Source organism: Dendrobates tinctorius, unplaced genomic scaffold (assembly GCF_039654945.1).
Source record: "Dendrobates tinctorius isolate UK_male_01 unplaced genomic scaffold, ASM3965494v1 ptg000133l, whole genome shotgun sequence".
NCBI classification, from domain to species: Eukaryota; Metazoa; Chordata; class Amphibia; order Anura; family Dendrobatidae; genus Dendrobates; species Dendrobates tinctorius.
Window position 1 is genome coordinate 13,190,155 of NW_027361801.1, and position 19,813 is coordinate 13,209,967.

General features: G+C 42.0%; 1 protein-coding gene across 4 annotated transcripts in view; it reads left to right on the top strand.

Annotated features, from left to right (window-relative positions):
* The window catches only part of DOCK11 (dedicator of cytokinesis 11), a 481,846-nt gene that overhangs the window by 294,468 nt on the left and 167,565 nt on the right, over positions 1 to 19,813 (top strand). For all 4 annotated transcript variants that reach the window (XM_073543480.1, XM_073543481.1, XM_073543483.1 and 1 more), the window contains one exon: positions 9,498 to 9,637. In XM_073543480.1, coding sequence (XP_073399581.1) covers positions 9,498 to 9,637 — 140 coding nt within the window. The remainder of the gene's footprint in view (positions 1 to 9,497; positions 9,638 to 19,813) is intronic.

Sequence of the window (19,813 nt, forward strand, 5' to 3'; positions counted from 1 at the left end):
CATACATACTACATACATACTACATACATACTACATGCATGCTACATGCATGCTACATACATACATATTACATGCATGCTACATACATACTACATGCATGCTACATGCATGCTACATACATACTACATGCTACATACATACTACATACATACTACATACATACTACATGCTACATACATACTACATATATACTACATGCATGCTACATACATACTACATGCTACATACATACCACATACATACCACATACATGCTACATGCTACATACATACTACATATATACTACATGCATGCTACATACATACTACATATATACTACATGCATGCTACATACATACTGCATGCTACATGCATGCTACATACATACTACATACATACTACATGCTATATACATACCACATATATACTACATACATACAATACATTCATACAATACATACATAGACATACAGTACATATAACATAGAGTAACATACTTACCAATACTTGTCACATTGTTCCCCGAAGCCATTGTCTTTTCCGGAATAAATATTAACATAACAAACCACAAAAATACTCACCCACGATCCGAAGCAGTCCACGAGTGTGTCCCACGACGATCTTGGGTAGAGAACTGCAGCATCAGATGATGCTGCCGTTCTCTACGGGCTGCAGGAATCCAATGACGGAAGGTAGGTATCCTTCCGCACTGTATTCCTCCGCCACTTAAAAAAAAAAAAAAAAGTCCCTAGTCTCACTTTATGCCATTGCTGCGTGGGAAATTCCCACACAGCAATGGCATAAAGTGAGACTAGGGACTTTTTTTTTTTTTAAGTGGCGGAGGAATACAGTGCGGAAGGATACCTACCTTCCGTCATTGGATTCCTGCAGCCCGTAGAGAACGGCAGCATCAGCTGATGCTGCCGTTCTCTACCCAAGATCGTCGTGGGACACACTCGTGGACTGCTTCGGATCGTGGGTGAGTATTTTTGTGGTTTGTTATGTTAATATTTATTCCGGAAAAGACAATGGCTTTGGGGAACAATGTGACAAGTATTGGTAAGTATGTTACTCTATGTTATATGTACTGTATGTCTATGTATGTATTGTATGAATGTATTGTATGTATGTAGTATATATGTGGTATGTATGTAGCATGTAGTATGTATGTAGCATGCATGTAGCATGCAGTATGTATGTAGTATATATGTAGTATGTATGTAGCATGTAGTATGTATGTAGTATGTATGTAGCATGCAGTATGTATGTAGCATGCATGTAGTATATATGTAGTATGTATGTAGCATGTATGTAGTATGTATGTGGTATGTAGCATGTAGTATGTATGTAGCATGCATGTAGTATGTATGTAGTATGTATGTGGTATGTATGTAGTATGTAGCATGCATGTAGCATGCATGTAGTATGTATGTAGCATGCATGTAGTATGTATGTAGTATGTATGTAGCATGCATGTAGCATGCATGTAGTATATATGTAGCATGCATGTAGTATGTATGTAGTATGTATGTAGTATGTATGTAGTATGTATATATGTAGTATGTATGTAGCATGTAATTTTTTTTTTATTTTTTTTTTTTTTTTTACATTCAACACATTAGCCGGATGATGGGACTACTACTGTCCCATCATTGGCTAATGTGTCAATCACTGTCATGGTAGCAGGCATCGCCCGATGGGACTTGTAGTCCCATCGGACGATGCCTGCACAGACCCCCGAAGCCTGCACAGCCCACCGGCAGGCCGGCACAGCCCCCCGGCAGGCCGGCACAGCCCCCCGGAGCCTGCACAGACCACCGGCAGGCCGGCACAGCCCCCCGGCAGGCCGGCACAGCACCCCGGAGCCTGCACAGACCACCGGCAGGCCGGCACAGCCCCCCGGCAGGCCGGCACAGCCCACCGGAGCCTGCACAGACCACCGGCAGGCCGGCACAGACCACCGGAGCCTGCACAGACCCCCTGGCAGGCCGGCACAGCCCCCCGAAAGGCCCGTACAGACCCCAGAGAGGCTGTACAAGGCAAAAACAGGGTTTTTCTTATTCCGATACCGGAAGTCCCATAGACTTGAATGGGACTTCCGGTATCGGAATCGGCGATACCGATACTTTTTTTAAAGATCGGCCGATCCATTCCGATCCGATACTTTGAAGTATCGGACGGTATCGCTCAACTCTAGCCACAACTATTGTTTTCCATTGACATCCATGCCTTTTTGAGAATTTACCAAACTGTCAATTTGGCCACTTCTAACATTTCTGCTATTTTTCTGATGGATTTCTTCTTTTTTCAGCCTAATGGTGGTCTGTTTCTCTTCCATTGAGAGCTCCTTTTGCTGCTTATTGTGGGTTCACAGCAACAGATTCCAAATGCAAATGCCACACCTGGAATCAGCACCCGACCTTTTATTTGTTAATTGATGATGGATTAAGTAGGGATTAGCTCATTCAGCCCATTAAAGAGCTTTTGAGATAATTGTCCAATTACTTTTGGCCCCTTTCAAAAGAGACAGCTACTTATTAAAGAGCCATAATTCCTAAATCCTTACTTCAATTAGGATGTGAATACCCTCTAATTAAAGCAGTGAGTCTGCACTTTAAGCCCATATCAATTATACAGCTGTTTCCTGAATATATTTTGATAAACATCTAAAATGCCAAAATATGTGTCACTGTCCAAACATTTCTGGGCCTATATATATATATATATATATATATCTGGCAAAAATTAAGAGACCACTGCACAGTGTTATAAAAATCTGCTTCACTACATGTCTGACAGCCATTTCATTCCAGTGTCAGTTGAATTCCAACCAGAGTACACCTTATTCTAATTAATGTGCTTCTGATTATGTGATCACCTGAACCAAATCTTATTTAACGAAGGAAAGTATAAAAAACCTGATGTGGTGTTCACAATCCTCTTGCAATAGGACAAGCTGGATGGCAAAACGAGTGCTAGTAATATCCCAAAAGTAATAGGAATGAAAAAATAACTTTTAAACATGCCAAAGGAGTTGAAAGAAAAGTCTTGAGTGAGGAAAAGAAGGACTCAATTCTGGCTTTACTAGCAAAGGGATACAGTGAGCATCATGTTGCCTCCATCCTTAAAATTTCAGAGACGGCAGTCCATTACAACAAGGTTAAGCAGCAGACAATGGGGACCACAAAGCTACAGACCAACAAAGGGTGAAAACGACTCTTCACTGACCGGGATGACCATCATCTTATTCGAATGACATCAAGTGACCTACAAAAGGAATGGCAAATGGCAGCTGGGGTTAAGTGCACGGCAAGAACAGTTGGTAACAGGCTCCTAGAGGCATGTCTCAAGTCATGTAAAGCTAGAAAAAGCCTTTCATCAATGAGAAGCAAAGGAGATCCAGGCTAAAGTTTGCCAAAGACCATAAGGATTGGACTATAGAGGACTGGAGTAAGGTATTCTTCTCTGATGAGTCTAATTTTCAGCTTCGCCCCAATACCTGGTCGTCTAATGGTTAGATGGAGACCTGGAGAGGCGTACAAGCCAAAGTGTCTTGAACGCACTGTGAAATTTGGTGGAGGAACAGTGATGATCTGGGGATGCTTCAGCAAGGCTGGAATTGGGCAGTTTATTCTTTGTGAAAAATATATGAATCAAGCCGCATACAAGGTTATCCTGGGAAAACAGTTTATTCCTTCTGCTCAGGCAATGTTCCCCAACTCTGAGGACTGTTTTTTTCCAGCAGGACAATGCGCCATGCCACACAGCCAGCGTCGGACTGGCCCACCGGGGAACCGGTGGATTCTCCGGTGGGCCCTGGCATCTGGTGGGCCCTGGCACCTGCTGGCATACAGGGCCAGCAGTTGCCTAGGGCCCCCGCTGCTCCAGGGGCCCCCAGCCAGTGGTGTGTTGCACACCATGCAGCTGCTATGGGGGCCCCTGCCAGCGGAGCAGCAGCGGGTGTCAGGAGGCAGGAGCCCCTGTCCCCGCTGCTAAAGAGAAATGAATATTCACTGCGAAGCAGTGAATATCATTTCAGGTCTCCACACCCCCAGAGGCCCCGCCCCCAGCCCAGTAAGCTGCTCTGCATCAGGGCCGGCGCCGCCCTCAGTCCTCTCTGCTCCTGACTCACAGCCAGTGCGCGATGACGTCACTACATCGCGCACCCGCTGTGTGTCTGGCAGAGGGGGGCAGCTCCTGACACTGAAGCCGGGATCAGCGTGGGAGCGAGGAGGAGAGGTGAGTATTGTGTTTTGTTTGTTTTTTATATCTCTCTAGCTCTCTCTATCTGTTTCTCTCTATCTATCTATCTATCTCTATATATCTCTCATATCTATCTATCTATCTATCTTTCTATCTCTATCTATTATCTATCTCTATATCTATCTCTATCCATTATCTGTATCTATCTATTTCTATATCTATCTCTATCGCTCTATGTTTATATCTATCTTTCTATCTCTACATCTATCTCTATATCTATCTATCTATCTCTATATCTATCTATCTCTATATCTTTCTATATATATCTCTATATCTATCTATTATGTCTATTTATCTCTATATCTATTATTTCTATATTTATTATCTATCTAGCTACCATCTATATCTATCTATCTTTATCTATATATATCTCTATCTAATATCTATATCTATCTATCTCTATACCTATCTATCTATTTATCTATCCGTTATCTATCTCTATATCTTTTCTCTGTATCTATCTATCTCTATATCTATATCTCTCGCTATCTATCGCTCTATCTCTATATCTATATCTATCTCTATATCTATCTTTATATCTATATCTATATATCTATCTCTATCTATCTCTATATCTATATCTATTTCTCTCTATATCTATCTCTATCTCTCTCTATAGCTATCTATCTATATATCTCTATATCTATCTCTCTGTAGATCTATCTATCTATCTATCTATCTTTCTCTATCTATTTATCTCTATATCTTTTCTCTGTATCTATCTCTCTCTATAGCTATATCTATCTATCTCTATATATATCTATTATCTCTATATCTATATCTATTTCTCTCTATATCTCTCTCTATATCTATCTATCTATCTATTTATCTCTATCTCTATATCTATCTCTCTGTATATCTATCTATCTATCTATCTTTCTTTCTATCTCTATATCTATCTCTATATCTATCTATCTTTCTCTATCTATCTATTTATCTCTATCTATTATCTATATCTATCTCTATCTATCGCTCTATATCTATCTTTCTATCTCTACATCTATCTCTATATCTATCTTTCTATCTATCTATTATGTCTATCTATCTAGCTATCTCTATTATCTATATCTACCTATCTCTATATCTTTATCTTACTCTATCTCTATATCTATCTGTTATCTCTATATTTATTATCTATCTTTATCTATCTATCTCTATCTATTATCTATATCTATATCTATCTCTCTATCTATTTATCGATCTCTGTATCTATCTCTCTCTCTATCTCTCTCTCTATCTACCGCTCTCTCTATCTCTATCTTTATATCTATATCTATCTATCTCTATATCTATCTATTATCTCTATATCTATCTACCTATCTATCTCTATATCTATCTCTATATCTATATCTGTTTCCCTCTATATCTATCTCTATATCTCTCTCTATAGCTATCTCTATATCTATCTATCTATATATTATCTCTATATCTATCTATCTCTATATCTATCTGTTATCTCTATATCCATATCTATCTCTATATCCATATCTATATATCTATCTATCTCTATATCTATCTTTCTATCTAACACTATATCTCTATATCTATCTCTATATCTCATTATCTATCTATCTCTATCTCTCTCTCTTTATCTATCTATTGATCTATCCATCTATCTCTATATCTATCTATTATATCTATCTATTATCTCTATTATTTATATCTATCTATCTATCTAGCTATCTCTATCTATCTCTATCTCTCTCTATATCTATCTATCTTTCTAACTCTATATCTATCTATCTCTATACATATCTCTATATCTAGATATTATCTCTATATCTATCTCTATATCTATCTTTCTATAGCTATCTGTCTCTATATCTATCTATCTATCTCTATATCTATTATCTCTATATATCTCTATATCTATTTTTATTTATAGCCATCTATCTATATATATTTATCTCTATATCTATCTATATATGTCTATATTATTATTATTATTATTATTATTATATCTGTATATCTCTATCTATTATCTATCTCTATCTATATATCTATCTATCTCTATATCTTTCTATCTATAGCTATCTATCTCTATATCTATCTATCTATCCATTATCTATTTTCTATCTGTCTCTATATCTACCTATCGATCTATCTATCTATCTATCTATCTATCTATATTTCTTTCTATATCTATCTTTATATCTCCATCTATCTCTATCTCTATGAATCTTTCTATCTATATCTATCCATTATCTACTTTCTATCCATTATCTACTATCTATCTCTATATCTATCTATTTCTACATCTATCTTTCTATCTATATCTATCTAACTCTATATCTATATATCTATATAGCATTATACCCTATGAGGGGGGCAGTATTATACCCTATGAGGGGGGCAGCATTATACCCTATGAGGGGGCAGCATTATACCCTATGAGGGGGCAGCATTATACCCTATGAGGGGGCAGCATTATACCCTATGAGGGGGGCAGTATTATACCCTATGAGGAGGCAGCATTATACCCTATGAGGGCAGCATTATTCCCTATGAGGGGGGCAGTATTATACCCTATGAGGGGGGCAGTATTATACCCTATGAGGGGGTGCATTATTCCCTATGAGGGGGGCAGTATTATACCCTATGAGGGGGGCAGTATTATACCCTATGAGGGGGGCAGTATTATACCCTATGAGGGGGGCAGTATTATACCCTATGAGGGGGTGCATTATACCCTATGAGGGGGGCAGTATTATACCCTATGAGGGGGGCAGTATTATACCCTATGAGGGGGGCAGTATTATACCCTATGAGGGGGGCAGTATTATACCCTATGAGGGGGGCAGTATTATACCCTATGAGGGGGGCAGTATTATATTCTATGAGATGGCTGCATTATATTCTATTAGATGGCTTCATTATACTATGTGAGGGGGCTGCTTTATATTATATGAGGGGGCTACCCCAACTCCTGCTACATAATTAAGACATGTACAACCTTATATTATACCCGGATATTAGCGTGTTTTACCGCATAATTGGTGGTCTGGTTTTTAACTCTATGCAGCTACGTAGTGGGCCCCAAGAATGATTTTCTCTGGTGGGCCCAAGGTGTTCCAGTCCGACGCTGCACACAGCTAGGTCAATCAATGTGTGGATGAAGGACCACATCAAATCCCTGTCATGGCCAGCCCAATCTCCAGACCTGAACCCCATTGAAAACCTCTGGAATGTAATCAAGAGGATGATGGATAGTCACAGGCCATCAAACAAAGAATAATTGCTTAAATTTTTGTACCAGGAGTGTGGCATAAGGTCACCCAAAAGCAGTGTGAGAGACTGGTGGCAAGCATGCCAGGACACGTGATTAAAAATCATGGTTATTCCACAAGATATTGATTTCTGAACTCTTCCTGAGTTAAAACATTAGTTTTGTTGTTTCTAAATGATTATGAACTTGTTTTCTTAGCATTATTTGAGGTCTGCAAGCACTGCATTTTTTGTTCCTTTGACCATTTCTCATTTTCTGAAAATAAATACGAAATTTAGCGCTTGGAAATTCGAAGACATGTTGTCAGTAGTTTATAGAATAAAAGAGCAATTTACATTTTACTCAAAAATATACCTATAAAGAGAAAAATCAGACAAACTGAACATTTTGCAGTGGTCTCTTAATTTTTGCCAGAGCTATATATATATATATATATATATATATATATATATATATATATATATTGTGAGCCCTCGCGGGCAGGGTCCTCTCTCCTCCTGTACCAGTTATGATTTGTATTATTTAAGATTATTGTACTTGTTTTTATGTAAACCCCTCCTTACCTGTAAAGCGCCATGGAATAAATGGTGCTATAACAATAAATAATAATAATATATATATATATTAAACATAAACATGTGCCTATTTAAAACTTGTTTAGCAATATTGATGGGCATTTTCCCTTATGTCACTTAGAACTCCATGGAAATATTGTGTATGTGCATGCTGATGATGTGCTTTGGGTCATACAGGAGAAGCCTGTAATTCAGGCTAGTGCTGTTTAGGTTCAAAGACGTTCATGACATTACAAGGCATCATTCTTATGAGGTGTAGACTAGATTGGACCACATGGTGGGATTTGTGTATGAATGAATATTAATTGTGATTATGAATTTTACACATAAACTGCTAATATTAGTTTTTGAATATTTTGTGTGAAATATAAATGTATTCTCTTGTCTGGAACTTTATTGTACAACATTATTGTCTCGATCCATTTTTGGATATGTGACAGATCTGGATTCTCACATATAAACTTTTTTCCTTTCTGGCCATCAGGGGTTAATGTCTGTCCCCCCCCCCCCGGTGGCCGCTGGTGTAATTACATTGTTGCTGAATTTGGTGATGCAGGTGGTGGCCACTCCCACCTTCCTTTAAATGGTCACCTGATGCATCAGCTGACCGTCAGTGTTAGAGTTCATGCTACAGCGACAGAACTGGAGGAAGGAGCTTGCTGGGAACGGTGGTGCCTCAGCTGTTCATGGTGAATCTGGTGTCATGATATTGCTGTGGGGTGCTTTACAGCAGAAAGCTAAGTGTTGTATTTTTTTTACCCTGTTCCTTTTACTGTCTGTCTGTCCTTACCTTGTGTTGTATTAGTGCAGCGGTGGGACCAGTATCTTCACTTGCCAATTCCCTACTTAGGGAAGGGATAGGTGCAGGGCAAGTGAGGGCTAAGGTGTCCTGCTGGGTGACAGGTTGAAAGAACCTGTATAGGGACGCTAGTAAGAGCAGGGCACATCCTCAGGAGAGTGCAGGAGGTGCCCATTTCCTCATTCCCTATTGCAGGGCCCTCCATTGTAATTGTTTGCTGTTTGGTGACCAACCAATCGTTGGGTCGTGTCGCACTGGTCAGTCGCTCTGTGACAATTGTATATTGATTCATGCTAATTGATGCATGATGTTCACATCCCTTTAAATATCAGCACTTTCACACCATGTTATTCTTGGCAAAGGCTCATTAATGTATTTTCTGGAGCTGAAATGTCACACTGAGATGAGCGAATAATTACGACCACTTTTTTCATACTTTTTTAGGATTTTTATTTTGTATCTGTTTTATGTTCTGTGTATGAGGCTTGGGTTTATTGTACAAATTCACACTCACTCCTGGCAGATATATTTTGTACTATTTGTTCATCTGTTTACACGACTTCATTAGTGTTTATTTCTTAGCCGAACTTAATGTGACCCATCAGTCTGTGTTGCCTTAATAGGTAATAATGTGTTCAATCAACTGTCTTTTTAGGGTCCAGGATGCCTGGATATCTAAGCAGTTTGTGGCAGGAGATAGAAAATCGCAGACGATGCCTGCTCTGCGGAGTAAAGCTGGAGCCACACGTCTGCAACACCTTAGCAGTCTAGAAAGTTCCTTTACACTGAATCATAGTAAGTAATACAACACATTACTTCAACTTTCTAGAAAATCATAGTAATGGTTATGATGCTTATATCTAGTGCGTAACAGCTTGATTATTCATTGCAAGGTACCTGGAGCACCCAGGCCACAATAATAGGGGTGACTCCCGAGTCCAACAGTATCTGCCACATATGATGAGATCAGTTCTGTAAATTACATGTGATATTGGGGAGACCTTGTGTGTAGTAGGACGAGAAACTCCAAATAACTCTCTGCTAAGCCCTGACCTCAGACTAGGTTTTCTATAAGGCCAGGTTCACATAGACATATTTCAGCATCTGTATATGGACTGCAATGCCCGGATTGACATGGGTCTCCTGACCCGAACTTACAGCCTAAGCTGTGTTTATGAGGCTATAAATATGGGTCTAGAGACTTGCAGTCAGTCCGGGCATTACGGACTCTGAAGTATGCCTATGTGAACCCAGTGATTGGCAGCAGGGCTGTGGAGTTGGTAAGCCAAACCTCCGACTCCTCAGTTTCAATGACACCGACTCCGACTTTGGCTCCACTAAAATGGACTCCGATTCTGACTCAACGACTCCAACTCCACAGCCCTGCTAGGGCTGTGGAGTCGGTAAGCCAAACCTACTACTCCTCTATTTCCATGACTCCGACTCCACCAAAATGGACTCCGACTCCAACTCCACAGCCTTGATTGGCAGTTGCCTGAGAATTTTCGTTAGTCAGTGCTCCCTGCAGGCAAACTTAGCGCTGTCAATCACCAGTGATGGAGACAACCCAGTTGCAGGAGCGTAGCACTGAGCCTCTAGACCACACCGAAGGATGAGTGAAGCAGTTAGCATATCTGATTAAACTTCATTTTTTACAGAGTGGAGGCAGTGTTTAGAAAAACTGACGACACAATTTTTAATAGGAGCCATAAATCCTATAAGGCTATGTGCTTAGTTTATCACCTCTAAAAGAAAAATTTATTGCAGCACTGTCAAAAATATTATTGTCTTATTTTCAATCTCACAAGCCAGATAAGGTGTACAAACACACAACACGTGGCTTTCTGTTTGCACTGTGTATCCTGCTTATGCACGTGAAATAAATAATATATTTGCCTTAATTAATTTATTTATTGGAAGTGCTTGCAGAGGACCACTACAATACACTAGTTCATTGCTAATATGTACACTGCTGCCACAGTGACTGCCCAGTGACGACTTGTTTTTTTGTTTGCTTCAATATGTGCCTCGTTTATATTCTTATTTTTAACAGTTTCTCTTTAATTACCTTCGTTCTGGTGGTCTAGCGTGACATATTTAATCCCTGTTGATCAATAGTACAGGAGGGGATGTATTATGGTAGAAAAGAGGATAATGTCTTATTTGTCTTATTTCATTGTGGAGTGGATAGTTAAAGAGAATCTGTAAGCAGGTTTTTGTTAGGTAATCTGACAGCAGCATGATGTAGGGACAGAGACTCTGATTTCAGTGATGTATCACTTAGTTTACTAGATGCAGCAGTTGTGATAAAATCTGTTTTCTCTGCTGCAGATCTAGTGGAGCTCTGAATGTTGAGCCCTTCTGTATAACCCTGCCCACACCACTAACTGGCATCTTTCTGTGTACACTCTATATTGACAACTGCTAATTATTGATGAGCGAACCTGCTTGGATAATGTCTTATCCGAGCAAGCTCGAGTGTTATGAGAGCATCTTGGAGTTTTCATATGTTATGTTCGAGTCCCTGTGGCTGCATAATTTGTGGCTGACAGATATCCTCAACACAGGCAGGAATTGCCTGTTACGGAATCCATAGATGTGTTGCAGCTGTCTAACAGCAGTAAATCATGCAGCTGCGGGGCGTGGCTATGCCGTGAACGGGAGAGGACGCTGGTATAGAGAGCTCCTCATCATCCTGTCAGATCCTGATCGTTGGACCCCTTCCTGACAGCGCACTTACGGCTGGCTGGACCTCCTTGGACAACGGGACCCCTGGGCACTCCGTGGCAGGTTGGGAGAAGGCTTCTGAGAGCGGGCGGCGGAGGAGATAGAAGCGGGCGGCTGGTTTCCCCACGAGGCGGTGGCCATCTTGGGCGCGCAGCTCAGCTGCTGAGTGCTGCAGCGCCGACTTCCATTGCTGCACCGCCGCCGGGCAGTGAAGAAAACCAGCTGGCAATCTGAGGGGGCACGTGGTGAGTGCCCTGGAAAACGGGCCCCGCGTGATATCCCTCTTCATCTATTGGCTCACTGTGCCGGTTGGCACCATTATTAGGGGAGGCTCTGTGCGCCCTCCCCCACTGCAGTTGCCTCTGCAGGGGTTCCTCCTCTCTCCCCGGGTAATTAAGATCTGGATAGTACCTGGCTATCGTCCTTGTTATCCCTCGGGCGTCCCTCAGTGGCCTAATCCATAATTAACTGTTGCCAGCCCCGCTGCGATTCCCATCTGTAGTGGGCAATACCCGGATTACACGTTTTAATTGTCCAGCTAAAACTCACTGCAGACAATCATGAGCCGACTTAAAGGGTCGGGAGCGGCGGAAAAACTGAAGGAATTTGCTAGAGCTGACCCCGCTGAAAGTGCGCGACAAAATAGGAGCACGTCCTCTCAAGCTCAGTGCAAAAATCGCCATTCTGGTGGGGAGGAGGAGACGGAACAGGAGAAATTGACCCTTAAACAAGCATCGGAGCAGTTGATGCAGGCTATCTCATTGACCAGGACATCCCTGACAGAGAGAATTGAGGATGTCTATACGGAGGTGGGGAGACTCCGTCAGGATATGCAGGCTATGAGGGGACGCATTACGGAGGTGGAGACAAGGGTGTCCAAGGTGGAAGATACCATTACACCATCCGAGGCTAAATTAACGAAGGTGGCGGGCTCCATGAATGCTTGGAAACAGAAGGCGGATAATTTGGAAAATAGAATGCGCCGGAATAATATCCGTATTGTTGGACTGCCTGAGCGCTCGGAAGGTCAGCATCCTGAGCAGTTTCTGGAGGATTGGCTTAAGACCTCCTTGGGGGACGAATTCTCCTCAATGTTTGCTGTTGAAAGAGCTCACAGGGTCCCCACAAGACCCCTGCCTCCGGGGGCCCCACCTCGGCCATTCCTGGCACACCTGCTCAATTGCAAGGACAGAGATACCATTCTACGTCTCGCACTCCAGAAAAGTCCTATCAAGTTCAACAATGCTGTTTCTATCTATCCGGATTTCTCCATGGAACTGCAGAAGCAACAGGCACAATTCTTCGAGGTCAAGAAGCGGTTCATGGACAGGAACATTGTATATTCGATGATATATCCGGCCCGGCTCCGGATTGTCCATGAAGGCTCCTCCGTATTTTTTATAGATCCGGCGGAGGCGACTGAGTGGCTACGGTCCCATAGGGGATCCCCTGCGAAAGATTCCTAATGTGGCGGCTGTTACCTTGAATCCTCTCAATCAATGGTCTAATTGGAGCTCTCTCGGCGAGTTCCCAGATGCCAGCTATACCGGACGCTGTATACAGTGATGGTATCCCCTTGTTTATCTTTTGATGGGGGCGTAAGACTGTACGCCTATGTTATTAGGTTCCTGTTTTGCTTTTTCTTTCTCAAAAGTTTTACTTTTTATAATTGTTTAGATAGAGGCCACAGCCGACGCCAAATTCTGCTATCTTTGTGGGTTCTCTGCACCTGGTTCAGGCATCATCATGCATTATATCCAGATAGACGGGAATGGGTTCTGAGCTGATTGTATGACCTGGAATATGAGGCATAAAAACTCCTCGGAAAATAATTAAAGTGTTCTCACAAATTAGACATTACCGTCCTCACGTTGTCGCTCTGGTGGAGACGCATTTGACCAGAGATACGGTTCGATGGGTACAGAAACCGTGGGTGTAATGGTTTATACATGCTTTTCACACCAGCTACTCAAGGGGAATTTCACTGTTGGTTCATAAGGATGTTCGGTGGGAGGTTAGGGAGGCCCGGAAAGACCCCGAGGGACGATTTGTGTTTGTGCACGCACTGATTAATTCTCAGAAATATGTCATCCTTTGTATTTATAATCCCCCTCCGGCCAATATATCAATTATTCGGAAGGTATTGAGCTTTGCCTTGAATTATCCAGACGCACATGTCATCTGTATGGGAGATTTCAATTTAGTCATGAACAGTCATTTGGATAAATTGAGACTGGGTGATGGAATACAGGGTGGCCCCCGGGCACATCCCAACTGTCACAATTCATGGCGGGTAGCGGGTGGCTAGATCTATGGAGGGTGCGCCATCCAGAGACAAGGGAGTATACTTGTCATTCCTCCACTAAGCGCTCTCTGTCTCGTATAGACTACATTTTTGGGTCTAGCGGTCTGGCGGCGTGGGTGGATGATATCAAACATGGAAGTAGGGGGATTTCGGATCATAGTCCAGTTATTCTCATGCTTAAATTTGGGCCATTGACTAATAGGATAACATGGAAGTTGAACCCTTTTTGGCTGAAGTTGATAACATCCTCTGATAGAACAATAGATCAATTACGTTGCTTTGTCTCGTCCCACCCCGAACCCCGAAATATTAATGTATTCTGGGATGCTCTTAAAGCTTATTTACGGGGTTGTTTATCCTCTACAATTTCTCATATTAAGCGAGTGACATCGAAGGAGGATGGCGAGATGGAGCGACGTCTGAAAGATTCGGAGGCAGCCTATATATTGGATCAAACTAACAGTAACAGGGTAGAATGGCTGACCGCTCAAAGGCTATATGCTCAATACACTGACACTAAAACGAAACATAAATTATTCTTTGCCCGGCAGTCTTATTTTGAAATGGGGAATCAGGCGAGTAAATTTCTGGCATATTTAGTACGACAGCATAATACTACTAACACAATTCTACAGATTCGTGACTCAGATGGTACTTTGGTTTCCTCAACTGAAGAGATACTAAAATGTTTTTCTGACTATTATGGTTCATTGTACAATTCTAAGACTGATGGGGATGGCCTGGAGTGTTTAAATATTTGTTAGATATAGAATTTCCTAAGCTAAGTCCTTCCCAACGGGCCTTTATGGATGCAGAGTTTACTCTGGAGGAGTAAAAGAGGAGGAGTAAAAGACATGGCCTCCGGGAAGGCACCTGGGCCGGATGGATTTCCTGTGGAGCTATATAGGAAATATCAGGATATACTGGCACCCCTTTTGTTGACAGTGTTTTGTGGGATTTGGGAGGGGGGATGCATGCCGGAGTCCTTTTATGAGGCCAATATAATAGTTCTTAAAAAGGAGGGGAAGGACCCTTTAGATTGTGGATCTTACAGGCCTATATCACTAGTAAATGTGGATTATAACATTTTTACAAACATTTTAGTCAAGAGTAAATTCAGTCATATTAGATCTTGTACACCCTGATCAGACTGGTTTTATGCCGGGTAAGAGTACTTCCATAAATATCAGACGAGTGCAGTCAGTGGTCCAATATAGCTCTCTGGTACCAGATAATGAATGGGCATTGGCATCGCTGGATGTGGCCAAGGCCTTTGACTCGCTTGAATGGCCTTTTCTCCGTGCATGCTTACAGAGGTATGGATTTGGTGAAAGATTCCAAAAATGGGTTAATGTTATATACATGAAGCCCAAGGCCCGGGTTATTGTAAATAACTCCATATCTGAATCATTTTCACTGCATAGAGGAACTTGTCAGGGGTGTCCCCTTTCCCCGGCCCTTTTTGCTCTTGCTATTGAGGCGCTGGCAATACGTATAAGATCCTCCCCTAATATTGCTGGTATAGAAATAGCGGATCAGATAGACACCATAGGCCTATATGCTGACGATATGGTGATATTTATGGACAAAACTGAAGAGACCCTGGCAAGAGTGATCACTACCATAAATAATTTCAGTAAATATGCTGGCCTATACATAAATTGGGAGAAATCTGCTTTGATGCCTCTTTCCCACACTCCAATGCCACGACTTGAGACTCTCTCCTTACTGCCCATTGTAAGTAGTTTTAAATACTTGGGTGTTCATATCTCTCAAGGCAGTAAATTTGATCTGCAACTCAATATACAACCATTGCTAGAGATGATCAGGGGTAAATTCGCGATCTGGGATAAACTTCCACTGTCTGTAGCCGGACGTATTAATTTAATTAAAATGATATTACTCCCCAAGCTTAGCTACCATACTTTCTTCAACATAGTGCGGTGGTGGTACCCAAATCCTTTTTTGCTAATTTAAATTCCCAAACCACATCCTTTATTTGGGGGAAAGCCAGGCCTAAACTTAAACTAACCACTCTGCAGAGGCCCAAGAGGGGAGGAGGGGCAGCGTTACCCGATTTCTTTTTATATTATCTAGCTGGACAGGCCAAGGCCATAAGTACATGGATGCCTGGAGGTCATCTTCCAAATTCTGAGAGTCATCTACTTCATGCTGCAGGGATTGGTTGCCCACTGGGTTTTTTGGAAATGAGGAAAATAAATGTCTCGAGACTGTTACCTCTGCTTTGTCTGGCACGATCGATATGGAGACAGATTAAAGGGGTGGTTAGATTTGGGGATATTATAGCTGAAATGCCCCTATGGAATAATGACTACTTCCCGGTGCTACTTAAACATCCATCTGCTGAGTTTTGGGCTCAATATAGTGTCTCTACGATAGGTGATCTATATGATCATTGAATATACACTATAGGAGGAAAGAGCGCAATAGGGTCTTACCTGGGTAAACTTTAAGAAAAGATGAAATAATTATACTCACCCTTTGCAGGAGAGATTTAAGCACGTAGATTCAATAGTCAGCCTGCTGCACGTCCAAGGGTCCACTCTGTGGCCACCAAAACATCAGTTTTTTAAGGAATAAATTTATGGACTTTCGTGCGATGCTCGACAAATTACCACATCCAAGCTGTGTTAAAGGATTAACCATTTAATTCCCAACGCGTTTCGAAGTATACAGCACTTCTTCCTCAGGGGAAGAAGTGCTGTATACTTCGAAACGCGTTGGGAATTAAATGGTTAATCCTTTAACACAGCTCGGAGTGGATCTCTATACAAACAGATAGCAGCTACTGCGCAGGTGCCCCGAGCGCCATTTTCAAAATGACTTTTTTTTTCCTCGCTCAAATAAATTTGCAAAAGGGATTAAGTGCACAGTGACCATGCGATTATGCTGCAGTGCAGGTGCCACGGCCGGAACCTGCCTGCAGAAGCGTTTTTTTGTTTTTTCATTGAGTTTGTGATGGTATTCATTATGCAAACTTGGGAGTAGGTCAGTGAGGGATTAGTGACCTGTCAGCAGTCTGCATTATGAATACCTAATCAGAGCACCACATACATGAACCCCGCCTTAGGACACAAGCATATCATTAAAGGGAATCTGTCACCCTTTTTTTGCCCTATCAGCTGCTGGCATTGACATCAGGGGCTTGTCTACAGCATTCTGTAATGCTGTAGATAAGCCCCCGATGTAACCTGAAAGATAAGAAAAACACGTTAGATTATACTCACCGGAGGGGGCGGTCCAGTCCGATGGGTATCGCGGTCCGGTCCAACGCCTCCCATCTTCATATGATGCCGTCCTCTTCTTTCCTTCCTGTCATGGCTCCTGCGCAGGCGCACTGCTCTGCCCTGTTGAGGGCAGAGCAGAATACTGCAGTGTGCAGGTGCCAGACCTCTCCTGATGCCTGCGTATTGCAGGACTCTGCTCTGCCCTCAACAGGGCAGAGCAGTGCGCCTGCGCCGGAGCTACTACAGGAATGAAAGAAGAGGACGGCATCGTATGAAGATGGGAGGCGCCGGACCTGCGACACCCATCGGACCGGACCGCCCCCTCCGGTGAGTATAATCTAACTTGATTTTCTTTTCTTTCAGGTTACATCGGGGGCTTATCTACAGCATTACAGAATGCTATAGATAAGCCCCTGATGTCAATGCCGGCAGCTGATAGGGCAAAAAAAGGGGTGACAGATTCCTTTTAACACAAAACTGAAAATAAAGATGAAGAAACAGCCACAAGATGCATTTCATGAAAGATATGTCATACAGTATATAATATCATTTTTTTCAGGATAACGGCACTGACCTGACACTGTGTAAGTTACAGTGCTTAATCCTGCCGACAGGTTCCCTTTGAGGGCTCATACTCACTTGCGAGAGACTCGCACGATTATCATGCGAGTCTCTCACATGAAAACCTGGCACTGCCGCTGGCACTCGGACCAGAGTGTGCGGCTGCATAGAAATGCATGTAGCCGCACACTCCGGTCCGAGAGCTGGTGGCAGTGCCGGGTTTTCATGCGAGAGACTCGCACGAGAATTGTGCGAGTCTCTCGCAAGTGAGTATGAGCCCTAAGAGCAAAACACAGCCTTGTAAGTGACACATCACTGTTATCAGGCTCTTATCCTCTACATCATGGTGCTCTCAAATTACAGTGGCTTGTGAAAGGATTCGGCCCCCTGGAACTTTTCAACCTTTTCCCACATATCATGCTTCAAACATAAAGATACCAAACGTAAACTTTTGGTGACGAATCCACAACAAGTGGGCCACAATTGTGAAGTTGAACGAAATTTATTGGTTATTTTAAATTTTTGTGGAAATTCAAAAATTGAAAAGTGGGGCATGCAATATTATTTGGCCCCTTTGACTTAATACTTTGTTGCGCCACCTTTTGCTGCGATTACAGCTGCAAGTTGCTTGGGGTATGCCTCTATCAGTTTTGTACATCGAGAGACTGAAATTCTTGCCCATTCTACCTTGGCAAACAGCTCGAGCTCAGTGAGGTTTGATGGAGATCGTTTGTGAACAGCAGTTTTCAGCTCTTTCCACAGATTCTCGATTGGATTCAGGTCTGGACTTTGACTTGGCCATTCTAACACATGGATATGTTTATTTGTGAACCATTCCATTGTAGATTTTGCGTTATGTTTGGGATCATTGTTTTTGTTGGAAGACAAATCTCCGTCCCAGTCTCAAGTCTTTTGCAGATTCCAACAGGTTTTCTTCAAGAATGGTCCTGTATTTGGCTCCATCCATCTTCCCATCGATTTTAATCAACTTCCCTGTCTCTGCTGAAGAAAAGCAGGCCCAAACCATCATGCTGCCACCACCATGTTTGACAGTGGGGATGGTATGTTCAGGGTGATGAGCTGTGTTGCCTTTACGCCAAACATATTGTTTGGCATTGTTGCCAAAAAGTTTGATTTTGGTTTCATCTGACCAGAGCACCTTCTTCCACATGTTTGGTGTGTCTCCCAGGTGGCTTGTTGCAAACTTTAAATGACACTTTTTATGGATATCTTTGAGAAATGGCTTTCTTCTTGCCACTTTTCCATAAAGGCCAGATTTGTGCAGTGTACGACTGATTGTTGTCCTATGGACAGACTGTCCCACCTCAGCTGTAGATCTCTGCAGTTCATCCAGAGTGATCATGGGCCTCTTGGCTGCATCTCTGATCAGTCTTCTCCTTGTTTGAGATGAAAGTTTAGAGGGACGGCCGGGTCTTGGTAGATTTCCAGTGGTATGATACTCCTTCCATTTCAATTTAATCGCTTGCACAGTGCTCCTCGGGATGTTTAAAGTTTTGAAAATCATTTTGTATCCAAATCCGGGTTTAAACTTCTCCACAACAGTATCACGGACCTGCCTGTTGTGTTCCTTGGTCTTCATGATGCTCTCTGTGCATCAAACAGAACCCTGAGACTATCACAGAGCAGGTGCATTCATACAGAGACTTGATTACACACAGGTGGATTATATTTATCATCATTAGTCATTTAGGACAACATTGGATCATTCAGAGATCCACAATGAACTTCTGGAGTGAGTTTGCGGCACTGAAAGTAAAGGGGCCGAATAATATTGCACGCCCCACTTTTCAGTTTTTGAATTTCCACAAAAATTAAAAATAACCAATAAATTTCGTTCAACTCCACAATTGTCCCACTTGTTGTTGATTCTTCACCAAAAATTTACATTTGGTATCTTAATGTTTGAAGCATGATATGTGGGAAAAGGTTGAAAAGTTCCAGGGGGCCGAATACTTTCGCAAGGCACAGTATATAGCAAAAATCTGCTGAGAGATTCCCTTTAGTTTATTGTTCCTTGGTGATCAAGTGTAAATAGAGGGTTTAAACGTGGTGAACTAGTCTGACGTTTTCTTGAATAAAAGTTAATCTTATTGTGCCAAAAATATCATA